The 22,137-nt window shown below is 41.3% G+C and overlaps 2 protein-coding genes across 10 annotated transcripts in view; one reads left to right on the top strand and one right to left on the bottom strand.

Moving 5' to 3' along the window:
- LPAR4 (lysophosphatidic acid receptor 4) overlaps positions 1–17,909 on the top strand; it is a 251,517-nt gene extending 233,608 nt beyond the window's left edge. The window contains exons 1-4 of one of the 7 annotated variants that reach the window (XM_058196953.1): positions 769–1,234; positions 5,353–5,510; positions 9,671–9,769; positions 16,500–17,909. In XM_058196953.1, the coding sequence (XP_058052936.1) occupies positions 16,634–17,680 (1,047 nt within the window). In that variant the 5' untranslated portion in view covers positions 769–1,234; positions 5,353–5,510; positions 9,671–9,769; positions 16,500–16,633 and the 3' untranslated portion in view covers positions 17,681–17,909. Of the gene's footprint in view, positions 1–768; positions 1,235–5,352; positions 5,511–9,610; positions 9,770–16,499 lie in introns of those variants that run through there. The other 6 variants (XM_058196951.1, XM_058196956.1, XM_058196954.1 and 3 more) reach the window with 6 other exon arrangements.
- Positions 1–22,137, bottom strand: part of CYSLTR1 (cysteinyl leukotriene receptor 1) — a 249,610-nt gene that overhangs the window by 188,368 nt on the left and 39,105 nt on the right. The gene's annotated exons all lie outside the window — the stretch shown is intronic.

Raw genomic sequence — 22,137 nt, 5'->3', positions numbered from 1 at the left:
GGAACGGTAGGCACGTTTGTGCTCTTATGCACGCCCCTTATGGTCCTCTTAGGAATGGGGTGAGGTCAATAGTAGAGAGTTTTTGGTTAAAGCTTTTAGGATTATGAGAAGAGACCACAGAGTCAGGTAAAGTATTCCAAGCACTGATGATTCTGTTACAGAAGTCATATTTTCTGCAATCTAGATTAAAGCAGTTGACATTAAGTTTAAATCTATTGGGTTCAAGTAATTGTTTTGTGGGTTCAAGTGAAGGGATGAAGATCAGGGAAGTAAGTGTGTGTGTGTGTGTGTGTATCTGGACAGAGCAGACTTTCTTAATCTTGGGCATTTTAAGATGGGTGGACTTCAACTCCCAGCATTCCCCAAACTAGCCCGGATGTCTGGGAAACTCTGGGAGATGAAGTCCACTCAACTTCAAATTCCCAAGTTGCCTTCCCAAGGTTGAAAAAACACCTCGGGCTAGGACCGATCCTTTGCAATCCATCTCTCTTAAATCAAGCCACCGGAGCGCCATCAGCCCGTGCCCAATCCCCTTACTTTCCTTTGCAATCGATCTGGCCAAGGATGTCCCCCACCTCCCCATTTCAGTTCCCCCCCTCAACTCAACCTCGGAGTAAGTTACCCGGGAAGAGCGGGGGTGGGTGGGAGAGAAATCCGATCCTGCTCCCCTCCTCCTCCTCCGGGAACTCCCCCCCCTTACACATCTCAGCTCTGGGCGGGGACAAGAAGGCAAAATCGAAAGGAGGGCCGGTCCCCCGTCCTCCCCCCCCCGCGCCGGATCCTTGCCACGACCCGCTGGCCACCCAATCCACTTCGAAGACCCCGTTCTCCCCCTACACACAAACTCCGAGCCCGGCTGCAGCCCCTCGTCCTCCGCCGCCTCGCCTCCCTCCCTCCGTTCCCCGCGCGCCCCGCGCACGGAATTGGGTCGGGGGGCTCCGCAGGCGGCTCCTTCCAGCCGGCTTGGGAACAAAGGAAGTTGGAGCTCGGGCTGGCGGTGGCTCTACGACCGGGATGAAGGGCTCCCCTTCCTAAGCCGCCGCCTCCTCCTCCTCCTCCTCCTCCTGGACGCAGCGCAGAGCGAGAGAGCCTGGCCGGAGATCCGCGCAGGGGATCCGGGACGGACCGATGGATGGCGCTGCCTCTTTGCATGAAGCCTCTTTGCAGCGGAGCCGGAGTCAGGGGGTCCCGCCAAGGTCCGGCAATCCCGTCTTGAGCGGTTCCCCTTTGTTGGGTAAGGCGATCGAGGGATCTGCTGGCGAGGGGAGTGGGAGGCCTGGCAAGCCCGAGCCCCGGAGAGGAGACCCTTTGAAAAGCGGCGGGGGGCTTTCTCGGGAGAAGTCCGCGTGGAGGAGGGTGGGTGGGATCCTTCGGCCTCGCCTGGTTCCCCCCACCCACCCATCCACCCGAGATTCCTTCTTAAAAAAGAAAAAAAACTCAGCTGCGCTTTTCCTAGCCCCGCGCCCTTTGATCGACTGCGGGATCGACTGCTGGGATCCCTGTACGGAAGGGTGAGAGAGTCGGGATCCGAGCGAGGAGGGGGCACTGGGAAGGGAAAAAGGATCTCGTGTTTGCTGGGGAGTTGGCAAAAACTAAGCAGCCAAGCCGAACGCTTCTCTTTCTCTCTCTCTTTCTCTGTCTCTTTCCCTCTTTCTCTCTCTCTCTTTCTCTCCTTCTCTCTCTCTCTTTCTCTCTCTTTCCCTCTTTCTCTCTCTCTCTCTTTCTCTCCTCTCTCTTTGTCTCTATCTCTTTCTCTCTCTCTCTCTCTCTCTCTCTCTCTCTCTTTCTCTCTTTTGTGCTTTCCAAAGTATCTGCAAAATAGCTCTTTTTTTTTCCTCCCAAGAAAAGACTCTGTATTCTATATAATGCGTTTCTGAAGCTGCTTCGCTTAGAGAACAGAATACTGGCCACCTCGTTCTCCTTAAGGACCTTTCTTTACTCTTGCAATCCGTTTCGACCCACATCTGAGGAAGCCACTAGATTCCAGAGCCTTAGAGCAGCCCTCCAAAAGGTTCTCTCCCAATAAGTTGAATGCGCCCATATAAACCTTTGAGAAATGTTATAGCTGGGAAACTTCACAGAAGTTAGAACCTGAAGTGATATAACTGGCTACTTTCCTGTTTCCTAGTGCAAAATCCCAATAGAGGCAGGGTCCCATATCTGCATAAGGCCTTTTGGGCTGGTTAGCCTCTCTCCCCTGCTGAAACGCCCCCTCCCAAAGTCTTTAAAGGCTAAATTTTAAGTTCCTAGCTCCATAAGAACAGTGAAGTTTTTTGCCCCAAAGAAATCACCCAGGACCATGAAGTGTTCTATTCTCTTTGATGATACTCAAACAAAGTTGTTTCTAAAAGGAAAAAAAAAAGGCTAGGAAAGAGAAACAAAATCTTGTGAAACTTTTTTTTTGTTTTGTTTTTCTGAAGTAGCCTTTTTGATGTAGTCAAGGTTTCGTTTGCTATTCTTATTTTTCTCTAGGAGCTATTGTATAGGTAAAAGCTACTGATCTTCTGCCATGTTTTTTGAAAGGTCAAATAAAACGAGCGGAGGCTAAAATTGGATCCAGGTTCCAGATGTTTTGAAATCTAATACTGGGCCACAGTCTTAGTAGTTCAGACAAGGCACTGTTCATTTCAGTCGGTTTTCCCATTTAAATATAGAAGACCTGCATGGATCTTAAGCTTTTTTTTCATTCCGGCTGGAGAAAGCTGAATATTTATTAAAGGTTTACTCACAATTAATTCCCATCCACCCAAGAGACTTGATTCCTAATGCCTGTGTTTACGATTACAAGCTTAAATGCTTCAGTTTTGCCAGATCCTGACTATTCTGATTTCTGGTATTTGTCTTTGAAGAAAATTCTATACCTGCAAATGTTTTTAGAATAGAATAGAATAGAATAGAATAGAATAGAATTTTTTATTGGCCAAGTGTGATTGGACACACAAGGAATTTGTCTTGGTGCAGATGCTCTCAGTGCACATAAAAGAAAAGATACGTTCATCAAGCTACAACATTTACAACACAAATGATGGTCAATATATCAATATAAATCATAAGGATTGCCAGCAACAAAGTTACAGTCATACAGTCATAAGTGGAAAGAGATTGGTGATGGGAACGATGAGAAGATTAATAGTAGTGCAGATTTAGTAAATAGTTTGACAGTGTTGAGGGAATTATTTGTTTAGCAGAGTGATGGCCTCCGGGGAAAAACTGTTCTTGTGTCTAGTTCTGGTGTGCAGTGCTCTATAGCGTCGTTTTGAGGGTAGGAGTTGAAACAGTTTATGTCCTGGATGTGAGGGATCTGTAAATATTTTCACAGCCCTCTTCTTGATTCGTGCAGTATACAGGTCCTCAATGGAAGGCAGGTTGGTAGCAATTATTTTTTCTGCAGTTCTAATTATCCTCTGAAGTCTGTGTCTTTCTTGTTGGGTTGCAGAACCGAACCAGACAGTTATAGAGGTGCAAATGACAGACTCAATAATTCCTCTGTAGAACTGAATCAGCAGCTCCTTGGGCAGTTTGAGCTTACTGAGTTGGCGCAGAAAGAACATTCTTTGTTGTCCTTTTTTGATGATGTTTTTGATGTTAGCTGTCCATTTGAGATCTTGCGATATGATAGAACCTAGAAATTTAAGAAACACAACTCATTTTCTATTGTTATTGATATTACTGTCCTTAGCCTGCCAAGGGCCGGAGTTGGCAAATCACTAAGGGTCTAACTTCTCTGAACTTTTCCAGATGTGGAGTTTATCAAAGGTTTATGGGAGCATTCAACTTCCTGGGCATAAAATTTTGGAGGGGTGCTCTAGGATCTGGAATCTAGTGGATTCCTCAGTGTGGTAATGTGTGAAAAAGGGCATAAAGCAGCATTCCAGGTCTCATTATAATAAATGAGTTAGGACAAAGCAGAATAATAACCGCTTCCTGGATAGTAAAAGAGAATTGATGTGCTACTGGAGTCAAGTTAAGGTTCTATCTGCTAGCAATGTGTCTGCGAGTGGGCTTCTCAAGTTAAATTGGTCTCATTCGAGACAATGACGAATCCGCATATAGACGAGAGGTCGAACGACTAGCCTTGTGGTGCAACCAAAACAATCTGGAACTGAACACACTCAAAACCGTAGAAATGGTGGTAGACTTTAGGAGAAACCCTTCCATACTTCCACCTCTCACAATACTTGACAACACAGTATCAACAGTAGAAACCTTCAAATTTCTGGGTTCTATCATATCGCAAGATCTCAAATGGACAGCTAACATCAAAAACATCATTAAAAAAGGACAACAAAGAATGTTCTTTCTGCGCCAACTCAGAAAGCTCAAACTGCCCAAGGAGCTGCTGATCCAGTTCTACAGAGGAATTATTGAGTCTGTCATTTGCACCTCTATAACTGTCTGGTTCGGTTCTGCAACCCAACAAGAAAAACACAGACTTCAGAGGATAATTAGAACTGCAGAAAAAATAATTGCTACCAACTTGCCTTCCATTGAGGACCTGTATACTGTACGAATCAAGAAGAGAGCCGTGAAAATATTTGCAGATCCCTCGCATCCTGGAAATAAACTGTTTCAATTCCTACCCTCAAAACGACGCTATAGAGCACTGCACACCAGAACAACTAGACACAAGAACAGTTTTTTCCCGAAGGCCATCACTCTGCTAAACAAATAATTCCATCAACACTGTCAGACTATTTACTGAATCTGCACTACTATTAATCGTTTCATAGTTTCCATCACCGATCTCCTTCCACTTATGACTGTATGACTATAACTTGTTGCTGGCAATCCTTATGATTTATCTTGATATATTGATCATCAATTGTGTTGTAAATGTTGTACCTTGATGAACGTATCTTTTCTTTTATGTACACTGAGAGCGTATGCACCAAGACAAATTCCTTGTGTGTCCAATCACACTTGGCCAATAAAATTCTATTCTATTCTATTCTAAAAAAAATGAGTCATAATGAATTCAGGTATCTACAGGTAGTCCTCACCTTACAACCAACATTTCCGTCGCTAAGTGAGACAATTGTTAAGTGCCTCGTTTTATGGCTCTCTTGCCAACAGTTGTTAAGTGGACACTGCAGTTGTCAAGTCAGTAACAGGGCTGTTAAGCGAATTTGGCTTTCCCCGTTGACTTTGCTTGTCAGAAGGTGATCACGTGACCCCAGGACCCTGCAACCGTCATAAATGTGAGTCAGTTGCCAAGCATCTGAATTCTGATCATGTGACCATGGGGATTGCTGCAACGGCTATTAAGTGTGGAAAAACGGTCATAAGTCACTTTTTCCAGTGCCGTTGTCACTTTGAATGGTCACTAAATGAATTGTTTGTATGTTTTAACAGATTAACAGAGTTGGAAGGGACCTTGGAGGTCATCTAGTCCAACCCCCCTACACCATTTCTGACAAATAGCAGTCCAATCTCTTCTTGAAAGCCTCCAGTGATGAAGCTCCCACAACTTCCGAAGGCAACTTCTGTTCCATCGGTTGATGGTTCTCACGGTCAGAAAATTTCTCCCTGTTTCTAGGTTGGATCTCTCCTTGTTCTGTTTCCATCCATTATTCCTTGTCTGGTCTTTGGGTGCTTTGGAAAACAGGTTGACCCCCTTCCTCCTCTCTGTGGCAGCCTCTCAAGTATTGGAAGACTGCTATCATGTCCCCCCTCGTCCTTCTCTTCACTAGACTAGCCATGCCCACTTCCTGTAACCGTTCTTCATATGTTTTAGCTTCCAGTCCCCTAATCATCCTGGTTGCTCTCCTCTGCACTTTTTCTAGAGTCTCAACATCTTTTCTATAGTGTGGTGACCAAAACTGGATGCACTACTCTAGGTGTGGTCTTACTAAGGCTTTATAGAGTGGTATTAGTACCTCCCTTGATCTTGATTGTATCCCTCTGTTAATGCAATTTAGGATTGTGTTGGCTCTTTCAGCTGCCGCTGCACACTGCTGGCTCATATTACATTGCCTTACACAATGTAAGCCGCCCTGAGTCTTCAGAGAAGGGCGGGATATAAATGTAAATAAATAAATAAATAAATAAATAAATAAATAAATAAATAAATAAATAAATAAATAAATAAATAAATAAATAAATAAATAAATAAATAAATAAATAAATAAATATTTAGCTGGTTGTCCACTAAGACTCCAAGATCCCTCTCACAGTCACTGCTATGTTGAGGACTACCTATATCAGATTCCATTCAAATTTGGCATGGACCATCCCCCTCCGAAGGAAAGAGCTTGGCAGCTGTCTCGCTTAACGACATAAATTTTGGGCTGCGTTGTGGTAAGTCGAGGACTGCCGGTAGAGCAGAGCCAAGTTTTTCTCATGTCAACCAAACCAGCTAAGAATAATTGCAATCTCTCTGCTTTAAACCAGATGTTCAGGTGACCTGACCCTTAATACAGGTAGTCCTCAACTTATGACCACAACTGAACCCCAGAATTTATGTTGTTAAGAGAGAAATTGGTTAAGTGGGTTTTGCCCCATTTTACGACCTTTTTTTTTTTTTTGCCATATTTGCTAAGCGAATCGCTGGGGTTGACATATTGATAACACGGCGGTTAAGTGAATCTGGTTTCCCCATAGACTTTGCTTGTCAGAAGGTCACAAAAGGGGACAACACAACCATCATAAATGTGACTCAGGCAAGCGTCTGAATGCAAATCACATGACCATGGGGATGCTGGAATGGTCATTAAGTGTGAAAAATGGGCATATGTCACTTTTTCCAGTGCAGTTGTAACTGCGAACGTTCACTAAATGAACTTACAAGTTGAGGATTACCTGTGGAACTTAAAGAAAGAACTTGAAAGAACCTGTGTCCTCGCCAACTTCTGCAGCTGATTCAATATGCCTGTGGCTTGTTCCTGCTATAAATACAAATGCCGCGTGATTTTCTGTTTCTTCTTAAGGGTAGCGATGATCACAGCTGTTGATCATATTTAAGACTCATTGAGTACCATTAATGTGCAGGATGCTACCATTCAGGAGTACAACATCTGTGCTTTCCAGATGTTACCGCATTACAACTTCCATCCTTCAGGTTTAGTCGTAGTAATTGGGGCAGCTGGAAAGATTAGTTCAAGACCCTCTTCAAATTTAATGGATGCACATAATGGATGTGTAAATTCCAATTTCTCTACCTCTTCTAGAAAGTCCTTGTACTGGCAACTTAAAATATTAGGAAGAAGGGGTTCAGACAGTAAAATAACACCCTGGATAAATCTGAGAATAAAAGAGGAACTAAAGTCTAGGAGGAATTCATGCTGTTATTAATTATTATACTAAAGTGCTTTGACATCCAAAAATAGTACTCCTTAATGCTCCACACTCCTGTGTAACTAAAGGTTTATTGTCTGCCCTTTTAAAAATAAGTTTATTTTATTGTGTCTTGGCTCCCAAGAGAGAACTAAAGATAATCTTTTGAAAAACAAATGCATTTTTATTGTTTATTAAACAGTTTTAATTCAAAACAAATCATGCATTTTAATTTTTAACTTTTTTCTTTAAGCAAAAAATAATCCTTTGCAATTGAGAGTTTTTAATAAAAAAGAGATTTGTTAATCACCCTGTATGTTTGCACAAACATATTGTATTCGTCTCCTTGTCTGTCTCTCCCTTCTTTAAATAGGACAATAGATTATGTAAACCCAACCCATATTATATTATTAATACAATGCATCTAAAGAGATTAAAATTAATACAGGCTTTATAATATTGTTATATTGTATAGTTATGGAATCATGGCGTAATGCCCACATCAAGGGTTTTAATACCATGTTTAATGCATAATCTATCTATTTATGTGGTCGCTAGAAGTTGAAAATACTTGATGGTACATAATCATTTAATGAACAGATGGGGAAGCAGAAAATCAAATGTGAGTCATTTTAGAACTAGTCAATTGGTTTTTTAATAGTTTTAACATTTGAAATTGGCTGTGGCAAAAAGCAATTTTTTTCTACAGTACTTGGTTTCATAATTGTGTTGATTTCAGTGGGACATGAAGATGAATCTGATATTAGAGTAGAACTGATCAAAGTTCCTTTTCCAGAACAGTTTGCAAAGATATCTCTTGTAAATAAATCCCTTCTGTTCAGGAAAAATACAGCCATTGGATACAATTGTTATCCAGGGCAATAATGTTGTTTCCGTTTGCTTTTGACTTAGTGTTTTGCAAACAAATTAGCTGGTCCAGTTGCACAGCACATAAAGCCATTGGGATACTTAAGCCATGATTCATGATTTAGATGGCTCAGCCAGTTCTAACTTTTAAACAAACTGTGCCCTAGCATGATAGATGAACCCATCAAACATGGAAAGCAAACTTTATCTACAATATAACAACTATTCCTCCATCCCAAAACATTTCATATTTTGGATCAAGATTCTCTGGTTCACATGATACCCATGGCTATCTAGCTGTCTGTTTATCATATATTATCCTGTCTGTCTGTCTGTCTGTCTATTTATCTATCATCTATCTATCTATCATATCCCTTCTTTATTGTTCTTACAAATAAGTCAAGGCAGTAAATATACCCATACATGACATACCCTGCAGTGGTGGGTTGCTACCAGTTCACCCTGGGTCGGGCGAACTGGTAGCAGCGGTGGCGGAAGGCTCTGCCCACCCGCCCGGATGCTTCTGCACATGTGCAGAAGTGTTGCGCATTCACACCCACAAGCAAACCGGTAGTGATGGGTTTTGAAATCTGCCCCTGATACCCTATCTAGCAGTTTTGTCTTGTCTTGTCTTGTCTTGTCTCAATCCAAACATATTGGTGGTGCAGTGGTTAGAATGCAGTACAGCAGGCTACTTCTGCTGACTGCCGGCTGACTGCAATTTGGCAGTTTGAATCTCACCAGGCTCAAGGTTGACTCAGCCTTCCATCCTTCCAAGGTGGGTAAAATGAGGACCCAGATTGTGGGGTCAAGAGGCTGACTTAACTCTGTATAAAACCACTTAGAGAGGGCTTTAAAGCACCGTGAAGCGGTATATAAGTCTAAGTGTTATTGCTAAGTGCTATCTCCCATCTTTATTATTTTTACAAATAAGGTGGCGAACATACCCAATACACTCTCCTTCTCCTATTTTCCCCACAACAACATTCCTGTGAGGTGGGTTGAGCTGAGAGAAATGGACTGGCCCAAAGTCACCCAGTTAGTTTTCATAGCTTTGGTGGAACTAGAACTCACAGCCTTTCTAACCTGGTGCCTTAACCAGTAGACCAGCTGGCTCTGACAACAGTTGAAATTTCTTAAAACTCTAAACACAGCATAGCTGGACACATTTCAGTTCCAAACTAAACTCAAGCCATATCTAAGAGCTGACTTGCTTCTTCTCCTTCCCAGTTTCAATAGACATTTTGCCCTGGACTTCAATACTTTTAAAGTGGATTTGAGTTGTTCTTGCCGAATTAAAATTAAACATTGCTAATACTATTGTTCTCCAGTCATACAGTTAATGACTTCCCCATTGCATGAATAATTAGATTTTCTGAGTGTCTGGTCTCCATTCCCAAGGCTTTTGAAGAGCGCATACAAGACAGGGCCTATGCACTTTTGATTTAATATGAAACATTTATTTGGATAGGTTCACCGCCTTGAATTATTTGTAAAAATAATAATACTTCCTTTGGTCAACGCCCCTAAGACGCAGGCAACTGAAGAAGAGAAAGGAAAAGTCTTCAAGACAAGTCAACTCTTGGAAGCTTCATGTAGGTGTCCATGGGAATCAGAAGAGGCTTGGATGGTAATTCCACTTTCATGCTTAAAAAAAAATAGAATTGTAGATGCACAACCAGCAAACCAAAAATATTGCATAAATATGTTCTTTGCCTGAGTTTAAAAGTACCTGAAAACTACCAGACTGAACTTATATATGGACTAGACCAGCGGTTCTCAACCTGTGGGCCGCGACCCCATTGGGAGTCGAATGACGATTTGCCAGGGGTCGCCTAAGAACATCAGAAATATGGGAAGTATACTTGCAAGTCGAAAAATCGCGCTCCAATAGTTGACTCCACAAGCCAGCTGCAGGCTCTTCAAATCGCTAGCTGAATTCGGCTTCAGGCGCGATGAATTAAAAAAGAGAGAAATCTTTGCTCTGATGTCTCCCTCTCAAGCCAGCTGCAATCACTCCCAATCGCTAGCCTAATCTGGCTTCAGGCGCGATAAAATTAATAGGGGAGGAGTCACCGCTTTAATGCCTCCGTCCTCAAGGCAATCGCAAGCAGTTCAGATCGCTAGCCAATACGGCTTCAGGCGCAATAAATTCAAAACGAAAATAATTTTTAATTAATTTTATGGTTGGGGTCGCCACATCGTGGGGAAATTGTATTAAAGGAGTCGCAGCACTATAAAGGTTGAGAACCACTGGACTAGGCGAATTGAGTTCACCATAGCCATTGAATTTCTTTGTGAATGTTTTCAATTTCTGGAGCAACAGAGTAAAAAGGGACACATGCATACACAAGGGATAGCTATTGTGCTAGCTCCCTCACAAAAGGAACTAAAAATGAAAGAATAGGCTTTTGTATGTCTGTAGGTAGCAAATATAAAGTGGGTTTGTAAACAGAATGGCCGAACTTGCTAACCAACATTTCTATTTGCATCTGCCTGGTTTTGAATATATAGAAAACAGACATATCAGCCCTACGGAGTCAACTTGGAATGTTATATGTAATCAAGGGACATCTTTATTAATGGTGATGCATGTGAAGTTGATTTGAAAGTGTGTTCATGCTCAACAAGAAGCATCCTAATTTAATGAGGTCTGTGCTTACAGCAGCGAGAATAAATTTTGGAAGAAAGGCAGAAATGAGGCAACTGCTTGAGATGGCAAGAGTAACAGATCTCGTTAGAGGAAAAGTGCTGGCAAAACTAAACTTTAAATGGAAGCTTTTAGTGGACATTTTGCAAGAAACAGGAAGAAAAATCAAATCATAACAGAAGGATCCAATGATTGAAAAAAACTATTGTCCGTTTGAAAAGTGAATATTATAGAAATATAGATTTCTGGTTTCTGTAATTAAGGGTTGAATTCAAGCTTTATTTACATCTTTTGTAAAAGAGTTGGAAGTCACGTTCTTTTTACATTTCTGTTTTTTTCTATAGTTTTTGTTTCCTGCTATCCTCTCTCTTTCTCTTTGTTCTTTCTCTCTATCCATCCATCTTACTATTTATGGTTGTTGGTTTTTATCTTTTAAGTTCTGTTAAAAAAACTATTAAAAAAACTGCGGAAGAAAGTCACAAAACTGACAATAATTGATTGGGATCTTAAACTTAGAGAATTTGCAGCAATGGCAAAATTAACGATACAAATTTAACTAAATTTAAGCAAGAATTCTTCCCAGATTTCCAACACATCATGCAGAAATATAAATATGATCACTTATAACCCAGCTTTTAAGGAGTCACATATGGCCATCAATATTTCAGATTAGCAAATGTATAAAAGGGGAAGTAAAAATTTAATTCTCTTTTCCTTGTTCAAATACATTTAGGTATTTTAATTTGTTAAATTTGTTTCATCTATCTTGTTTATCTGTCTATATATTGATCGAACAAATAATCAGTCAATTAATCATAATAATACATTGGAGAATTTAATAGTAAGCAATTAGTTCAAAATCATTATCATATAACCAATATTTGATGTGAATTATAGCAGTTTTTAAAATGCTGTTTTTAATTTTGGATGAAAAGGCCAAGTATTTTTGGTCTTAGAATATTGACATCCTAAATTATAATTCATATTAATAGAATTTTTACTTTTCTTTCTCTATTTTCAATACTTTAAGCTATCTAAATAATAGAATGTTAACAAGTTCAATAAATTTCAAAAATTGAATTTTCAAATTTCAATAAAACACTGTATTAAAACAATGTGATGTATCAAAATTTACAACAATGTAATAAAAAAGGAGAATGAGATTAATTCCAGCATTCTCAAGAGGCACCAGATTTAGATATGTAGGCAGCCAAGTTGAAAAGCATTTTTAAAACTTGACTTAACATAAATAGCAGGGAGGCTTATTTCCATGGGAAATATCTTTGCTTTTATAGGGACTATTTAAAAGTAATTTTAGTTCCATTTTATCATTATTATTTTTTGTTTTTGTGAGCCACTGAGGATTTGTACATGCACGAAGGTGGGATATATAAATTCAATAGTCTGTAGGGATATAGGGGACATGGTGGCTCAGTGGCTAAGACATTGAGCTTGTTGATCAAAAGGTTGGCAGTTCAGCGGTTCGAATCCCTAGCGCCGCGCAATGGAGTGAGCTCCCGTTACTTGTTCCAGCTTCTGCCAACCTAGCAGTTCGAAAGCACGTAAAAAATGCAAGTAGAAAAATAGGGACCACCTTTGGTGGGAAGGTAATGGCGTTCTGTGCGCCTTTGGCGTTGAGTCATGCTGGCCACATGACCATGGAGATGTCTTCTGACAGCGCTGGCTCTTTGGCTTTGAAACTGAGATGAGAACTGCCCCCTAGAGTCGGGAATGACTAGCACGTATGTGCAAGGGAAACCTCTACCTTTAGAGATTCTCAATCATCCAGGCCATGGTTGTCTCAGAGGAATGTCTTTAAAGAAAAAACAAGGAAGTCCAGTTGCCTCCTGAAAAAGCACCTCTGGGATACTAATTTAATAACAACAGCAGAAGATTGCAAAAGCATAAGAAAGCTTTTGAGTTTATTATCATTTGTTAATGTTTTATGGCTCATTCAGGTGTATTTTTAAAAAAATATACAATGGAAAACAGAAATATTTGTCTCTTGGTCAAAACTCAAGAGTGAGATATACTTCAGAGGAAAATAACCTTTCTCCTTGATTCTTGCCTGGGCAGGAATGACATTAAACCTATTTTCAGCATATAGTATGTACTTTTTTAATGTTTCTCTAGAGATTCAGAGCTGTCACTGCAGCCAGAAGTCATTATTTGGTTTACAAAACAATAATTGTGGATCCCCATGTGGTTTGGGATAGAAATGACTCACCCTTGCTCCAGAATTTAATTTTTCCTTTTTTGTGAAAGTTGTGAATATAAGATTATCTATCTGTCTTTCTGCCTGCCTGCCTGCCTGCCTGCCTGTCTATCTATCTATCTATCTATCTATCTATCTATCTATCTATCTATCTATCTATCTATCTATCTATCTATATCATATCTACCGTGTTTCCGCAAAAATAAGACTGGGTCTTATATTAATTTTTGTTCCAAAAGTCTCATTAGGGTTTATTTTCTGGTTAGGTCTTATTTTTGGGGAAATATGGTACTAAATGCATCCATCTGGCTGACAGTCTTAACTGGGGCTTATTTTAGGGGTAGGGCTTATATTATTATTATTTTTTTAAAAAAATTATTTATTTATTTATTTATTTATTTATTTATTATTTGCATTTCTATACCGCCCTTCTCCGAAGACTCAGGGCAGTTTACAGCCAAGATAAAACACATATACAAAAGTTAAAACACAATATTTCAATTAAAAATCTGATTCAATTGGCCAAAATATTAAAATAACGAGTAAAACTATAAAACCAAACCATCAATAAAACCACCCATTAAAATTACCATTAGGCCAGCCCTGCTCGGTGAAGCAAAAAGGTCTTGAGCTCGTGCTTAAAGGTCCGGAGGTCGGGGAGTAGGCGTAGCCCCAAAGGTAATTCATTCCACAGGGCAGGTGCCCCCACAGAGAAGGTTCTTCCCCTGGGGGCCGCCAGCCAACATTGTTTGTATATTGTATATTGTAAATATACAATTTAAAAACATTAGACACGGTGCGACTTGTCATACTTTTCTAACACTTTTTCTTTTGTGTAAATTACAATATAACCTCATGCATATTCCAAATATACTTTTTGTACATTCAATCACAGGGATAGAGTAGGGATAGAGAATTAGAAACAAAGTGAGGAGAAGGGGAGAAAATAATAATATAAGAAATATTAGATAGGAGTAAACAAGATTTGAATAGATATGAAGGGAATATGTATGTAAGTTGAGTAGGGCTTATATTATGAGCATCCTGAAAAATCATGCTAGGACTTATTTTCCAGTTGGGTCTTATTTTGGGGGAAACTATGTATGTATGTACCTACCTACCTACCTACCTACCTATCTATTATCTATCATCTCTCTTTCTGTCCATCTATCATCATCTATTTATCATCTTGCAAACTAAACTGGCATACTTTTAAAAAAGCAATACCTACAATTATTAAAACGCCATGATCTTTAAGAAGATCATAGAAGCATTAAAAACAAGAAATAATTAAATGATACAAAGGTGTGTTTTTCTTTAAAAAAAATGTTGCCTTTATTCTAAAACCACTTTTAAATAAAGTTAAAATGATGTCCCATACGTCAGATTAAACTGAATACATCGCAGTTGTGGTCTTTTTTTGCTTCTTCCTAGGCTTAAGTACTACAAACAAACCCTTCATGGTTCAAATTCTTTAGGAGAAGTTGTGTGCCCTGCATTGTCTGACTCTTAACGTTTGCTCCTCATATCCCTACAGATGGCAACGGACGTGGTTCTTCCCCCCCCCCTTCTACTGTTTTACATACTGGGTCAGATGTTAGAGCCTGTCTTACAACAGGAAACAAGCAGCTGGAATGTCTGTTCTGCTGTTGTGCGCCAGATGTTTGTTTCCCATCTGCCAGTCACCCAGCTCTTGCTAGCATTGTCTTCAGATGCTTTATGCATTTTTGTCATTGACACGGGGAGGGGAATTACATGGGGGTTATCTGCCCACTACAAGAATAAATTCTGCATTCTTGGTGGAAAGAGGGTCTGTTTCCCCAGAAGAAAAGGCTGCTTCCTTCAGTTACGATCCAGATGATTATCTAGCAATAGGATAAAAAGATGAGACGTTTTCTTATCCTAACGGAGTCTCAAAGATTGGTTTTTCAAAAGCCAACTGGACTTTTTTCTTCTTCTTCGTTTCTCATCCAAAGAAGCTTCTTCAGTTCTTCAGATATCCTAATGGAGATTGTTCAATCTCAGTTAGGCTCTCGAGCAGGGGTGTCAAACTTAAAGCCTGCGGGCTGAATCTGGCCCACAGGGCCGCCCTGGAAACAGCAAAGGACCGGTACCTCTGCTGTGCATTCACCGCCCCCCAGGCCCCGTTTTCACTGGCAGAGGACTAGTAAAATAAACTAAAAACAAAACAAAAGGAGAAATATTTCCCCTTTTGCATTTGAGCATCCAAGAAGGGGCAGGAAAGGAGAAAGGGAAAGAGGGAAGACAAAAGAAAAAGAAGGGAAGATGGGAAGAGAGCAAGGAAGGAAAAATAGGGAAAGAGGGGACAGAAGAAGAAAGGAAAATGAAGAGGGAAGGAAAGAGAAGAGAAGGAAGGAAGGAAGGAAGGAAGGAAGGAGATTATGAGTGGGAGGGAGGGTCTGAGGGAAGTCCTGTCTTAGCATTTGGCCGCCATAGGTGCCCTCGATACAAATGACATCGACCTGGTCACGCCCATCATGTCCCCAGAGGCCAAACACAACCCTGATGCGGCCCTTAATGAAATCGAGTTTGACATTCCTGCTCTATAGCAAATAACTTTGCAACCAGAAACAGCCAGAACAGCACTGGGCAAAAGTTTGGAATGATTCCATTCAAATACTTTCAAAATAATCCATGTACATTTTGCATAGCAAGCATGAACAGGTTGAAGTCTGGCTGCAATTGAGGGATTGACCTGCCTTGATAGTCTGGCTGAGTTCACACTACAAACTAGATACCTGTTAATAAAAGACCGTTGCCCTGTTTACATAACTAGCAAGCAAGTACAATGGGTTAATATGTTGGTTTGATACATATAGCTTGTTAAGCCCACAGCTGGGTTTCCATATCGATTGAACCAACATACTTTAATCAACTACATTTTAACCTAACTTAGTTTGTTACATGAGCTTAGCTTTATATTTATTTGTTTATCAAATTTATACACAGTCTAAGTGACTCTGAGCAGTTTACAAGTTTAAAAAAAAAAGCCATAAAAACTTAACAAAAAGTAATCCAAGTTACGTCTCAAAATCAAAAATCAAATAAATAATAATAATAAAGAAGTACTAACTGAGAGTTACTCTTGTAGCAGACATAAAATGTGAACGAGGGTTTCAATTCCTCTAGTACATCAACTCAGCATCAACTCTGTTCCTTAGATGCAGAAAGAGATAGGAGAAAAAATAATTTTCACTTACCGGTGATCTGAACATTATAACCGGACATCATAGAATGTGTTTTCTGTGAGATCCTTGGTGGTCTCTGAACTTTGTTGACTTCTTGCAGATGTTTCATTGCCAAGCCAAGTAATGTCCTCCATGCTAGGTGATGTTATCTAGGTTGATAATGAAACATCTGCAAGAAAGCAACCATGTTCGGAAAGCACCAAGGGACCCCACTGTTTAACCTTAAGCTACAGATGTTCTCTTCTATCAGTGTTCATCTCTTTCCCAACCTTTTTGTGTTCTCCAGGAGAAAGGTTCACATCATGACTCTGTGGCCGCAAGCTTTCAACCAACAGAAGGTGCTTCTTGAAGCAGTGAGGGATTCCTGAACTTCAGTACATGGATGCGACTTAATTTTGCTTCACCAAGCGCAGCGCTGGAATGGGAAATCACAGCAACAACCATACCTGCGTGATCGATGATTCCTTCAAGTACAACCTCTACGGAGCTGTCTACAGTGTGGTCTTCATCCTTGGCTTAATCACCAACTGTGCCTCTTTGTTTGTCTTCTGGTTCCGCATCAAAATGCGGAGCGAGACAACCATTTTCATGACCAACCTGGCAGTCTCAGACTTGCTCTTCGTCTTCACCCTCCCATTCAAGATCTTCTACAATTTCAACAGGAACTGGCCCTTTGGAGACCCTCTGTGCAAGATCTCAGGAACAGCCTTCTTGACCAACATCTATGGAAGTATGCTATTCCTCACCTGCATCAGTGTAGACCGCTTCCTCGCTATTGTCTACCCCTTCCGGTCTCGTTTGGTCAGGACAAGACGTAATTCAGCAATTGTGTGTGCAGGAGTATGGGTTTTGGTACTCAGTGGAGGGATCCTGGCATCCTTGTTTTCCACAACTAATACCACCAATGGCATAACAACATGTTTCGAAGGGTTTCCCAAAGACGTATGGAAGACCTACTTGTCCAAGATTACAATATTTATTGAAGTGGTTGGCTTCATCATTCCCCTTCTGCTCAACCTTACGTGTTCATCGCTGCTTCTGAGGACCCTCAGGAAGCCAGCCACCCTCTCCCAGATTGGCACGAACAAAGAAAAGGTGCTCAAGATGATAATTGTGCACGTCACCATCTTCGTGGTGTGCTTTGTCCCCTACAATTCCATCCTTTTCCTTTATGCCCTTGTACGTTCTCAAGCTGTAGCCAACTGTTCTCTGGAGACCTTCGCCAAAACCTTCTACCCGATCACCCTGTGTATTGCCACTCTCAACTGTTGCTTTGATCCTTTCGTCTACTACTTCACTTCGGAATCCTTCCAGAAATCGTTCTACGTCATTCCTCATCTCAAAACAGATTCCCTTTTCAAAACCGAAACTCCTCTAACGAAAGTTCCCCTGCCGCCAATACAGGAGGAGATGAGTGACCAGATGATTACGAATGGGGGAGACCTGACCTGTGAATCCAATTTTTAATCCTGAAGCTTTCTGCACTAACGGTAGGATAGGCATTGAACTGCAGAGAACTTGGTATTAACCCAGTAGGTGGGAATTATGTAGAACGTGTATGTATGAACAGTCAAGCAGATGCTCTTCCTTCTGAAAACATAGCCTCATGTTTTAACTCCAGTAACATATGCACATTTGGCTTTTGAAGCATCAGAATAATAAAATATTTCATCTTGTCCTTATTCATTCCCTCCCCTGCTGATTACTGTTAAAAAAAGGTAACGGTTTCCCGTTTCTATTATTATTATTATTATTATTATTTATTAGATTTCTATACCGCCCTTCTCCCGAAGGACTCAGGGCGGTGTACAGCCAAAGTAAAAGCAAACAATACAATATACAATTAAAACGAAATTAAAAAACTTATTACACAATTGGCCGAAAACTTTAAAACATTTAAAATTCAAAAAACCCATTACAATTCATATAAAATTTAGGAATATGGAATATAAATTTAAAAATACAGCAAAATTTAAGCCAGCCCCACGCGAATGAATAAATACGTTTTCAATTCGCGGCGAAAGGTCCGAAGGTCAGGTATTTGGCGTAGACCAGGGGGAAGTTCATTCCAGAGGGTAGGGGCCCCCACAAAGAAGGATCTTCCCCTGGGGGCTGCCAGCCGACATTGCTTGGCGGACGGCACCCTGAGAAGTCCCTCTCTGTGTGAGCATACAGGTCGGTGGGAGGCATGAGGTAGCAGTAGGCAGTCCCATAAGTACCCAGGCCCTAAGCCATGGAGCGCTTTAAAGGTAGTGACCTTTAGTCATGAGCAGCTTTATTTTCATCTCCGTTTCCTAGCTGAGGGAGCCAGCGTTATCTGAAGATGCTTCTATGGTCATGTGGCTGGCATGACTATACACCCATGATGGTGAACCTATGGCACGTGTGCCACAGGTGGCACGTGGAACCATTTCTGTGGGTATGCGAATTGTCACCGTAGGTCAGCTCCACCATGCATGCGTGTGTGCCTCTGGCCAGCTGATTTTTAAGTCTCTGCTGTGAATGTGGGAGATGCGTGTGCATGCCCAAGCCGCCCCTCCTCTTCCAGGAATCTCCACGCGGCCCGTTTTAGATGCCAGGTAAGTACAGGGCTCGTGCAGAGGCTCTGGGAGGGCAAAAACTGGGCCTACCGGAAGTCCAGAAATGGGCTGTTTCCGGCCTCCAGAGGCTTCAGTGAGGCCTGTTAGGCCCAAAATGGAGTGAGGCGGGTTGTGCATGCATGCATGGCGGGGGTGCGGATGCATGCACAGGGGGCAGGGCAGCACGGGGGGGGTCATGCATGCATGCGTAGGGAGCGGGGAGCGCATTGCATTATGGGTATGGCATGCATGCACCCAACCCCCCCCATGCTCCCACTGCTTTTGGCACGTAATGGCAAAAAGGTTTGCCATCCCTGCTATACACTGAGACCAACGGAACCCTGTTGCTTTCCCAGCAAAGTGGTACCTATTTGTCTATATTTGCATGCTTTCAAACTGCTAGGTTGGCAGGAACTGGGGCAAGAATGGGAATTCACCCAATCACATGGTGCTTGGATCTCAAACGACCAATCCTTCGGTCAACAAGCCCAGTGTCTTAACCACTAAGCCAGGGGTCTCCAACCTTGGCAACTTTAAGCCTGGCGGACTTCAACAGTTGAAGTCCTCCAGGCTTAAAGTTGCCAAGGTTGGAGACCCCTGCACTAAGCCACTGTAATTATGGAGCAATGGCCTTTCTCCCCAAATCTGATGGGATAGAAGTAAGTTTGTTCTCCCAGTTCTCTTCCTCCAATATGGAGAGAGTGGTTCCTGCTCATGTAAGTAAACTTCCCTTCCAGTTTCCCTCCTGAAATGAACAATGAAAGTAACCCAACATAAAACTTCCTTTGTGGGTAGAATATGAATGTAGAAATATCCAAATGAGGAGGGGAATGTTTTGTCATATCGGAGGCACTTGTCAAGCTAGCATGCATTTAGAAAGATCCAAGAAGCAGGATATGCTTTCATTTTTGCTTAATATGTAGTCATCCTTCTTCCACTTACCTCTATTCCTGGTTCTGAATGCAAAGAGGACAATTGCAGCCAACAACAATGGGTAGATATTTCCATTGCAAATGCTGGCATGATAAATTTCCGTTCGCCTTTGCAAATAACTCAGGAACATCAAGATTGACAGTTCCATGTAAGGGATTGGAGTGTATGGTTTTTGTTTTTTTGTTTTGCAATGTTCGTAGAGGAACTTAAAAGATGGGGGAAAGACATTCAAGGGATTTGTTAAGAAAAACAAAACGAAGAGGAAGGATTGGTTCAAGACTGCAGTTATGGAAGCAAAATACACCATCGTTCATCACGATGAAAAATCTACACTAAGACTTTCATTCATGGGGACAATCCATTAGTATTTATATAGTATTAGTTAGATAAGCTTACTGTTATTTAGGTCATTATTATTTTAGCCCAAGATTGGTGAGGACCATGAAAATGTCAGGTGAGAATCTGAGCCATCCATTAAGTCTGCAAACACATAAGATTTATTCAACCCTATATGCAAGAATTTAGGAGGATTATTTATTTAGTGTATGGCATATATATTAACATTTCATCTAGACTAGTAGAAACCAGTAAAATATGAATGTTAAAAAGATCTATGTTCAAATACCACTGCAAACGTGGCTCTTTTAAGATTTGTGGACTTCAACTCCCAGAGTTGAAGTCCACAAGTCTTAAAAGAGCCACGTTTGCAGACCCCTGGTCTAGGCCATCTAACCATTAAAGCACAGTGTTGTTTATATTCAAAGAATCGGATACCGGATTGGTTACAATGTGATCTATAGTTTGACATTGGACTCTACAGTTATATTGAGGGGAGGATGCTTTCTCCAATATGAAGAGTGCAAACAAACTCGGAGAAGACCAAGGACCTCCTCATTTCAATCCTGAGCTACAAACATTCTCTTTTATTGGTACAAGAACCTAGTTAAGTTCAGTCCTAAATTGGTGCCAGGCAGAATTCAGGAGGGGTTGTGCTTGGGCCATTTCTGGGAAAGTAATAACGCTAAAACTCAAATACTTTGGCCACCTAATGAGAAGGAAGGACTCCCTGGAGAAGAGCCTGATGCCAGGAAAGATGGAGGGCAAAAGAAGAAGGAGACGACAGAGAACGAGGTGGCTGGCTGGAGTCACTGAAGCAGTAGCATGAGTTTAAATGGACGCCGGGGAATGGTAGAGGACAGGAAGGCCTGGAGGAGCATTGTCCATGGGGTTGTGATGGGTCGGAAACGACTTTGCAACTAACAACAACAACAAACAACTAAATGATGACATGCTTAACTCAACCACCACCCCTCTCAGGTCTGTCTGCTCTTCCCCTACAGAAAGAAGCCTGGCAAAACATCATCTAGTGAGCTTAGGGCAGGGGTGTCCAAACTTGGCAACTTTAAGACTTGTGGACTTCAACTCCCAGTTTTGCTGGCTGAGGAATTCTGGCAGTTGAAGTCCACAAGTCTTAAAATTGCCAAGTTTGGACACCCCTGGCTTAGGGGGATTGCAGGTGGACCCAAAATGGTTCTTGAGAAGGATCAAGCATTGAATAACCTCTTTGAATTCTCAAATTCTTCAAAGTAGCATCCAACCTGTTTCTTAGATGTTTATCCTAATTTGCCCACAGGAGCCCAAAGCGGGATTATTTAATACACCCTCCAGTTTCTACGCGGAGTGGGAGGACGTCAGGACTCAAAAGAAATGAGGAGTAAATAAGAATACCCCTCTCCCACTCCCCAGTAACATCTCATCGTTACTTCCCTATCGCTGGGAAAATGGCTTTCCCACCGGCCTTCTCTTTCACACAGATGGGATTTAGAAGATCTGAGCTTTCGTGGTCACCACGTCTGGTGCCAGAACCTCATTCTGAGTTGAAACGAAAACAGTAGAAGCCTCTCTTTGGATGTTAAAAAGAGGAATAGCGTTTAGTGGGCCAAAGTTGAAAGCAGGGAAGGAGGAGGGAGCTAGCCCCTCTCGCACAATCTCTGGAGAGCTTTTAACATTGTTCTGAGCAGAACTTCTGACAAGTTTATTTAGTTTTTAATTGGGGGGGTGGGTGAATGGGAAGCTGCTTCTTTAAAGACTTGGAACACGCCACTGTCTTAGCTTCCCTAACGGAAAGTTGAAAGCTAGCAAAAGGAAAAATCAGCTGGGACTGGACCAAGTCCAGGTTAACCCATACATAAAGGGACTCTAATCCTAGCATAATGCCGACTCTTTTATTCTTTATTTTGCTTTCTATTTTAAAATTCGACGTCTTGCCAAAGCTTACAAGGTTCCTTTTTTTTTTTTTCTTCTTTTTTCAGTTTTACAAGCCAAGAGTTGTGGTCAGTTTTCTCACGTATAATCCCAGGTTCTTTTCATTTGCCAAAAGTGTAACTGAAAAGATTCATTATTTTGTCATTT

Source organism: Ahaetulla prasina, chromosome 11 (genome assembly GCF_028640845.1).
Source record: "Ahaetulla prasina isolate Xishuangbanna chromosome 11, ASM2864084v1, whole genome shotgun sequence".
Taxonomy (NCBI): domain Eukaryota; kingdom Metazoa; phylum Chordata; class Lepidosauria; order Squamata; family Colubridae; genus Ahaetulla; species Ahaetulla prasina.
The sequence above is the reverse complement of the archived record's forward strand: the minus strand, read 5'-3'. Positions and strand labels throughout refer to the sequence as shown.